The 9,259-nt window shown below is 33.5% G+C and overlaps 1 protein-coding gene across 4 annotated transcripts in view; it reads left to right on the forward strand.

Annotated features, from left to right (window-relative positions):
• Positions 1–7,458, forward strand: part of DCUN1D1 (defective in cullin neddylation 1 domain containing 1) — a 34,857-nt gene extending 27,399 nt beyond the window's left edge. For all 4 annotated transcript variants that reach the window (XM_043594808.1, XM_043594806.1, XM_043594807.1 and 1 more), the window contains exons 5-7: positions 2,697–2,779; positions 3,241–3,337; positions 4,617–7,458. In XM_043594808.1, coding sequence (XP_043450743.1) covers positions 2,697–2,779; positions 3,241–3,337; positions 4,617–4,696 — 260 coding nt within the window. In that variant the 3' untranslated portion in view covers positions 4,697–7,458. The remainder of the gene's footprint in view (positions 1–2,696; positions 2,780–3,240; positions 3,338–4,616) is intronic.
• The last annotated feature ends 1,801 nt before the right edge of the window (positions 7,459–9,259 follow it).

Raw genomic sequence — 9,259 nt, forward strand, 5'->3', positions numbered from 1 at the left:
AGCCAAAATGAAAGAACTCTGACTGGAAGTGTGTGATGAGGAAGAAAGGAGTTTATCAGTTCCGAACACCTTTAGGGGACATTTGGAACTGTGTAGGGGTGTTTTTTGGTTGTCATAATGACTGAGGGTTTCTTCTGGCATTAGATGGGTGCTAAATGTTCTTCAGTGTATAGGGCAGTTCTTGACAATGCGAAATTGTGTTTCATTGAGAAACACTGTAGGGTGATGACATTGAGAGAAGAAATAAGCAGGTCTGTAGAGGAAGATAATGAGTTCAGTTTGAGCTCTGTTGAATTTGAGCTGTTTATGGATACCCAGTTGAAGTTGTCCATAGGCAATTAGATATATGGATCTAAAATATAGAGATACAAGTTTCAAGATTTAGGAGTTGTTAAAGACAATTAAGTGTCTAATGTGAAAAAAGGCAAGGGTTTGAAAAATCTACAGGGATTATAAGTGGTTCTTGCTAACACACGGTATCACAGAACACCAACATCAAGTGGATGAATGGAAGAAGGGGACCCAGTAAAAGAGAATGAGAAAGACAGGACAGAGGGAAATAATAGAGTGCTATCATTAAAGCTGAAAGAAGTGACCTTACCATCTAGGAGGCATATTCAATTTTGTCTAATATGGCAGACAGTCAAATCAAGGAATAAAAGTGTTTATTTGGTAGAGATTACTTTCAATCTAGTTTATGGAATTAAAAAGTGTGTGGGAGGTTAGGAAATGGGCAATGAATGTAGATTACAAAAAGTTAACCTAAACCTTCATACATGATACACATACACTTCTACCCTTGTCAGATTCTTTCCTTAGTGTATCACCTGACAAATGGGCATTTATAGGGTGTCTCATGGTTTGTAGTTATTTGATTATGTCTGTTGTTTCTTATCCTTATTTTGTGAAAATTTGTTGAAAAGGAAAAAAATGCTAGTACTAGTAATAGGCTTAGTTCTCATAAATTTAGTGCATTTGAAGTGAAGAAGGAAAGCATTAAGCATGCTAATAGCCATTTTACTGCACCTGAAGCAGACAATTACATGTTTAGTTGGTAGAGAAAAGAACAAAATTAAAGACCCTGGAAAGAATATTGTCTATAGAGCTTTGAAGTCTGCAGAGATTAAAAAGGTATTATGGTTAGGAATTGGTGGCATGTTTCTAGTTTTCTTAAAACCTGGGGATCTGAATTTGACTTTTAGAAATGCATTCAGAAGCACATTATGTATAAGAGTGGAAGACTCTATGTACTGTTTCAAGATTTTCTGTGAAGGGAGGGAGAAAGAGGGTAGCTAGTTAAGGGGATGAGAGACCCCAAGAAAGTTCTTTCTAAAGGGAGGAGCTACAACCTGAGCTGTTTCTTTGTGAAGCAGGAAAAGGCAGAAGACAAAGCAAAGTTGAAGATGTAGGGAGAGAGTAAAACTAATCAGTAGACAGGATTACTTGAAGAGGCAGGATGTATTGAGAACAGTGGTGTTAGGGGCTTATCCTTGGATAGGAGAAAAAAGTGCCACCTTTTCCACTGAGTTTGAAGGAAGACATAATGATGGATTCGAAGGTAAGTAGTACATTTGCACATGGAACTGTAGGAAGTTCATTCTTTCAGCGGTTTCTGAATGCCTACTGTGTGTTTCAGTCTACTAGTTTGGGGATATTTTGTCCCTATCCTTGAAGAAGTGAAGGTCCAGTGAAGAAGGGGAATTTTTTGCTTTATGGTTTTTATATTGTTTTTTGAGGTAAAATGTGAACCTCTTTGGAGTCTTTACTAGTCTCATGGTTCTTCCGATTATCAGGAGTGTTTTAAAGATCATTATCTAAAAGGACTTTTACTTGGGATATGATTTTTTCTGACCCAGAGATGTAAATTTACTCATAAAAAGCTTGATACTTTATCTTAATTGGTGTAATTCCTTGAAAGTGATCATAGGTCTTTCTGTCATGACAGGTATGGTACTTTCATGTGGCAGTATGGTTTCACTCTGTTCCACATGCAGTTAAATAGCCACTTATATCATCTTCATCAAACTTCTAAAAAAGCAAATCTTAGTTGATTAATTTTTAAATCAATATTCTTAATGGTGTCTGAAATCCAGGATCAGTCATTGTAGATAGCAGTCCTTTGCATTACAGCCTGAAGATGTACATCAGTGGTTCTCAACTGGAAGCAGTTTTGCACCCCAGGGTAGCTTTGGCAATGTCTGGAGACGTTTTGGTTGTCACCACTGGGAGTAGGGTGGAGCTTTGGGTAGAGGCCAGGGATGCTGCTAATGTCATATAGGACAGTCCCCCACATCAAAAAATTATTTGGTCCCAAATGTCAAAAGTGCTGAGGTTGAGAAACATCGATGTACGTTAACATTTTAGTACTTAAAATCTAGTCAAGTATGCTTCTCTACATTATCTAATTTAAACTTCAGAAACTACCCCCCCCATCCCCATGAGGTAAGTGGCATTCTTTTTGCCCTGAAGGGTTGTTCATTGGTGAGGGAGACAGGATACAAACCTTAATCTTATCTCTGTATGAAAATTTGAAAACCTAAGTATTTAGGAAAAAAGCTATTTATTCATTCATTCATTCATTTTATTTATTTATTTATTATTTATTTATTTGGCTATCTTTGGTCTTACCTGTTTTTTTTTTGCAGGGATAAATATTCATGGAATTTGAAATACATAATTTATTTTTAATATTACAGATCTAGAAATGGCCATTGCCTACTGGAATTTAGTGCTTAATGGAAGATTTAAATTCTTAGACTTATGGAATAAATTTTTGTTGGTAAGTTCATGTTTTCTGCAGCTCATCTTTTCTCTGCATTTTTACTTTGAAGATAATTAATATTATTTATTTGTTTTTAATATTTATTTATTTTTGAGAGAGAGAGACAGAGTATGAGCGGGGGTGGGGCAGAGAGAGGGAGACACAGAATCCAAAGTAGGTTCCAGGCTCTGAGCTGTCAACACAGAGCCTGACACGGGGCTCAAACTCACGACCGTGAGATCATGTCCTGAGCCGAAGTTGGATGCTTAACTGACTGAGCCACCTAGGCTCCCCTAAATTAAAATGTTTTTTAAAGCATGACTAACTCAGAGCATGTAGTAGACACAGAATGAGAAATTTGATTATCATAGCTTGATTACACAGGTGGTTCTGCATTCTTGAATTTAGCATTGTTTAGACTGATGTTTTGAAACTTTTTGGTGATTTGGATGTTATTTGCTTATTTTTTTAAAAAATAGGAACATCATAAACGATCAATACCAAAAGATACTTGGAATCTTCTTTTAGACTTCAGTACAATGATTGCAGATGACATGTCTAATTATGATGAAGAAGGTAATGAAAGTTTTTCCTTAATTTTTTTTTTTTATTTCTTTTATCACACACTCTTGACCTTCTTGTCTACATCTGTTTTTCTTAGAGTTGGGATTTCTGTCTTTTGATTTTTTGTGCTCTTATGAACATATAAAATGCCTTTGTCCTCTTTACCAATCTCTATTCTATTTCTTTAAATACCAACTCAGTACTCCTGTCTTCCAGAAAGGCAGAGTAGTTTTCATGCATGTTTTAGATTTTCAGTTTACTCATTACTCTTCTTACTGTCCTTTCTATTTTTGTGTTTTTTATTATCTGTCTTGTCTTTGAATTTGATTGTAAACTCAAGTTTAGTGACTTTGTCTAATTTGCAATGCACTTCAGCTGTCTACCATAGTACTATTGACATTCAGTAAATGTGATATTTGAATCCTATCAATTGAATGCTTTTCTGATATTTTGTCATGTGTATAAAAGATGGTGTTACCATCTACTACAAGTGATGTGCCTTTGTCTTTTGAGAGGTGGCAGTGATCTGATTTCTTCACATATACTTATGTAGCCTCCCTTGAGAATTAGCAGGATGTGTTTTTGAGACTGTTGAATAGAGGTAGTCTTTGAGAAATCTCCAGTGACCTTGGCCTCCTTAAAAGTGTCCTGGAACTATGTAATCTAACCAGAGATAATATTATTTTTTCTCTTTGTTTTCATTATGATGTCTAGTCTTTACTAATAAGTGAGAAATGTCTAATCTGGTGATAATTGTGCTTTCTGTTAGGCCTTACACAAAACTGGAGAACTTTCTGATTTGGAGGTTGGCATGTGGATGTGTAGAGGCATGCATATCTGCAATTTAAAATCTCTTAGTCCTATAGAGTTTGAGACTTGCTGTTAATTTCCCTTGTAAGTTTGCCACAAAATGCCTGGAAACTTTTTTCTTCCTGCCTAACTGTGCTCTCAGTGCTGGCAGCATGCCATTATAGCATGGCCATTTCTTAGGCTGCCAGTTTGGGGGCCTTCAGAAAACCATATTATTCATTGATTACTAGGAGAGTTATCATTTATTATTCAGGGGCTGATCAAGCGTTGGAATAATAGAGCAGAGAGAATACAAGAAGTATGTTAGGTAGGAACTCTAAAAAGCTAGAATTTTGGGAGTCTTCTCAGTGGGAATATTTGTAATGACATGCTTTAACTGTTATAGGGAAGGCATTTTAAAAGTAAAGGATTCTCTTAAAATGTTAGCCCTATTTCTGCTTTTCTTTCTTTCCCTTTCCCATACTTTTTTTTCTTTTTCCAGGAGCATGGCCTGTTCTTATTGATGACTTTGTGGAATTTGCACGCCCTCAAATTGCTGGGACAAAAAGTACAACAGTGTAGCACTAAAGGAACCTTCTAGAATGTACATAGTCTGTACAATAAATACAACGGAAAATTGCACAGTCAATTTCTGCTGGCTGGACTGAACTGAAGATCAATCCTCACAATTCAGACTGAGGGTTGTGTCAAAACTTTAAGGATACATCTTGGACCATATCGTATTTCATTCTTCTAATGGTGGTTTGGGCTTGTCTTCTAGTCTGGGCCGCTCTAAACATTTATAATTCCAACATTGTGGATTTCATCTTATATCTGTGGACCATCCTAGTTTATTCTCCCATAAGTCTTAGGAGCTTTATGGTGATTATTTTGAGGTTTCCATTCTTGCATAAAGCACAATGCTGTCTTCATCAGAAAACAGTTTGGCATAAGAATTAAACATATGAACATCACAAACAATTTATAAAAACTTCTTAAATATATGCTTTGGGCTAGTTGCAAAGACTATGCTGATAGCACTTCCAATGAGAGTGATATATTTAAGTGTACCGGATCTGGAATGGTGTTTTGGTTTGGGGGGATTTTTTTTTTCCCGGGCAAATCACATGTATTGTTGATGTGAGTAGAGTAACTGATGTCAAAATAACCAATGTGAAAAATTTTTAGGATAACTTGGTGTGCCTACCTGAAAAATTTATTGTGTTTCAGACCCTCGATTTCAAAAGGTTCCACAGAACTAGTCTGCACTTACCTTACCCATGTTTATATATAGTTGTCTTAACAGGGAGCTTTTATTTAGAAAATGTCTGCATAATGTTAGATTCTACTCCTGTCTACATTATGCACTACATAATTGGATTTCATTATGATTTTGAAATGCTTATATGCCTGTCGAATAAGTTAAACTATTTAATTTGTTTTGAATGTTTTAGAGTGCTACACAATACAATATTCTAAATTTAGGCATGAGGGTTTTATTTTTTGTTTTGGTTTTTGGTTTTTTTGTCAGCGCACTATGGAACACAAATGAAATTCTCTTAATTTATAAGAAGATAGTAGGAATTAAATTTTGAAAATGGTTGTGATGAGCCATGAAGTTCAATCCTTATAGGTACTGCTTTCAGACAAATAGTCCATTTTTGATGACTTCTTATTTTGTTGAAATTCCTTTAACTGCTGATCACTGTGGTTGCCAAATACTTCAGGAGCAAAAATTTTCAAGCAAGCATGTACTTGATGCAAAATACCAATCTGGCTTTTATTTTCATAAATTAGTTTCTTCACCTTTTTTTGTTTTATTCAAATAAGCTCAGTTTTCACGTCAAAACAGAATTCTCTCTTGTGTGTATTTTTTTCATTACAAGACCCATGAACTGCTTTCATGCTGAAGATGCTCATTTCTCTGTTCACTTCCTGACATGTGAAGGGTTTATTGCTTTCTTAAACATTTCTGTAAGGCAAGTAAAAAAATGGAAAACTTCATATGTTGGATGACTTTGGTCTCTAGCAGGAAAAGATTTTGCTTGGTATATCCAGGCAACTCTATAAGGTCCAGTGTTGAAATTATCAAAGGAATGTACTTCAGAACAGCAGTACATTTTTTATGTAGATGTGGAAATGATTTTAAGAAACAGTGACATCTTACTACTACTTTTTATTTACACAGTTCTGAAACTGACTAGAAAGCTTTCCCCATAGATATTATATTAATATTCCAATCATAACTTTAACTCAAGAATATAATTCTACCAAAAGAATATTTTGAAAATTTCTATTCAGTTTACTGGAATTGGTTATTAAAAAAAAAAAAAGAAAGAAAAAAAGAAGAATCCTGCTGCTTTCAGTATTTCCTGACTTCATGTTTGTAAATATAAAGACGAACTTCAATTATGAAAAATTTAAAAAGATATATATATATGTACTATTTTGTTTTTGTCTGGAAGATTTTGAGTTATGGTATTGTTTTCAGATTGATTAATTTGAGTATGCTGTGTTTTAAAATGAGATCCCATTAGCTTTTTTTTTTCCAATAGAAAATTGTTTTCTTCAAAGTCTGATATTGGTTCATGGCTTAGTGCCTTGGGTTTACAGACTTTTCCTTTTAAATGCAAGACCTTTTTCAACAAAATAGTGTTTGTCATCATTTTGGTACTAAACATTTATAATTACTGTGTAATTATAAACAAAAAATACATAAAGCTTTGAATATAATTATGTAGCATAAAAGTTAAGGTTGTTCACTCTATGATGGCATCTTAGAATTAAACAATACTATTACTAGGGCTGAAAAGAGAAGACTGGTTTAATGTGGTGTGATTATTTTGAGGATAAATGCCTGGTTACAGGGAATATTTTATACTAAAACAATGCTTATGCATATGGCCATGTATGTGTGTGCATGTGTGTGTGTTTGTGAGAGAGATTGACAAGAGTGAGAGATTGAAAGAGACCTGTTGAGACATACACACACACACACACACACACACACACACACACACACACCTTGAAATGCTTTAATTCATTAGTATTTCAGTCTTCATTTTGGTAAACTCCCCAGGCGGATTCTTTGTTTTAAATTGAACCATAGGTACAGTTTCCTTTTTGCCAAATGTCAAAACAGGTACACATTTTAAAATGTACTGCTTTTTAAATAGTAAAGTGTATAAAATTAGAAGTGCCCACATCTAAAAAATACTTGAGATCAAGATTATCTTTAGTGACTATCATCTGCATATCTCTGTAAGTTCAAATGTGCTTCTTACAATCCCTGTCATATTACCAACAGAGGCAATAAAAGCTTCAGTGAAATTGCCATGACTAAATCTTTTCACATATTATTTCAGTGTAATATTTTTAAAGACTAAAATATACCTTAAGACTTTTCCAGGAAGAATAATTATTCATGGAAAGAGCATTGTAATGGCAAGTTTTGGGAAGAAAAGACATGCCAAGTCTTGTTTACTACATTTTTGCTACATTTTAAAAATGTTTACAACTATACTGGGCTGCTTTATTTAATTAACAGTACTGTAGTTGTGTAATATGGCATTATAAGTGTGTGTTCATTAGACTTTTAAAAAGTTTTAATGAGAGAAAGAACTTAATAAAATAACATGGGATATCTTTTATATAATATCCTACTGGGGAATTCTTATTTAAGCAAGGTTATACTATTTTTTTTTTCCTCAGAAAGATTTAAGTGATGAAGTGTTCATCTATTTTTTATTTGATGATAATCAAGAAATTGAGTAGTTGTAGCTAGTTTAATGTGCACTTTGCTTAGATTTTTTAAAACCTGTTACTATTAAGACTTCGTATTGTAAACCTTCTGTAACTTTTATCTATGAATGACAGAAGAAAGTTCAACCTAATGAAAGAATTTTGGAATGAAAAAGGAAAGTGGTGCTGGGGAAATTTATTATAGTTCCCAGAGTATGCCTTTGTAAATCTGAATCAACTTTTAGCAAGAATTAATTTATGTAGTTCTAAATGTTAAGTTGTATATTTAATAGAAAATAATCATTTGGCACCTCAGCAGTTTTCTTTAAATGTTACTTTATAAAACTTTTAACAATATGATTTATATTGAATACATAGATGTTTTGATAAAATTTTATCAAATTTGATTATGTAATGATAAAATGTTTTTAAAATGTGAACTATTTAACATATATCTTAATAACTGAGGACACAATACCTGAATTGTGATTTCTACTTAATGTGATAACTAGGGTTCAAATTATGGCTCATCATTTAATTGATTATAAACAAGTATATTTCTAAACTCTTTACTTGCCTCCATTTTTACAGTCATAATAGCAATAATTTCTATTTTTATTTTATAGAAATGTGATGAAGTTACGTATCATGATACCTTTACCTTTTATTTCTGAGGGGAAAGGGGTTTATATTTTGTAGTTAATACAATCTTGATAATTCTTAATAGTACTAATCCCCTTGTCCAGGTTTATCCTTAGTATTTGTCACCATTTTGGTTGAATATTTGCTTGATTTGTATCTGATTTCTGGAGGCAGATAGTGCTGGTTGATTTTTGTTTTGTTTTGTTTTTAACTTATAATACAGATACAGAAATGGTTTTACCAGAGCATTCTTGCCATCTTATTTTCTTTACTGCCTGTTGGGTAATTGGCATTTCCTGCTGACCAATTCATTTATTTAACAACTCAATGTATAGTGTTAAGTGGCTTTGGGCTTTTCTGCGGTTGATCTTTTTTAATTTGTCATAAATAAGGAAATTAAGATAAACAGTACACAACCTTTGTAGTAGGTAGAATTCCTAAAAAGTAATGTCTTTATTTGCGGAGTTTTAAAGACAAATTATTTGGGGAATCATTTTATGGTTATCCATTTAAAAAATTGAGATTCTAAAAAGTATTTTTTAATTTACTTCCAAGTTTTTCTTATATGTATTGTTTAGATATTTTCAGTTTAATTTTTTTGTATTCGTGCTATGCAGAAATGTGACTTGTAATGTAGAGCATTGGTTTTAAGCCATACCTCGAGGCTGCTGTGTTCCATGAGGTTGGGTCACAGCAGGCAGGGTGCCTCTTCCACTTTATCCACAACTTTCTACTTTGTGTCCTGTAGGTTAATGGCATTTC

The sequence above is a fragment of the Prionailurus bengalensis genome, chromosome C2 (genome assembly GCF_016509475.1).
Source record: "Prionailurus bengalensis isolate Pbe53 chromosome C2, Fcat_Pben_1.1_paternal_pri, whole genome shotgun sequence".
NCBI classification, from domain to species: Eukaryota; Metazoa; Chordata; class Mammalia; order Carnivora; family Felidae; genus Prionailurus; species Prionailurus bengalensis.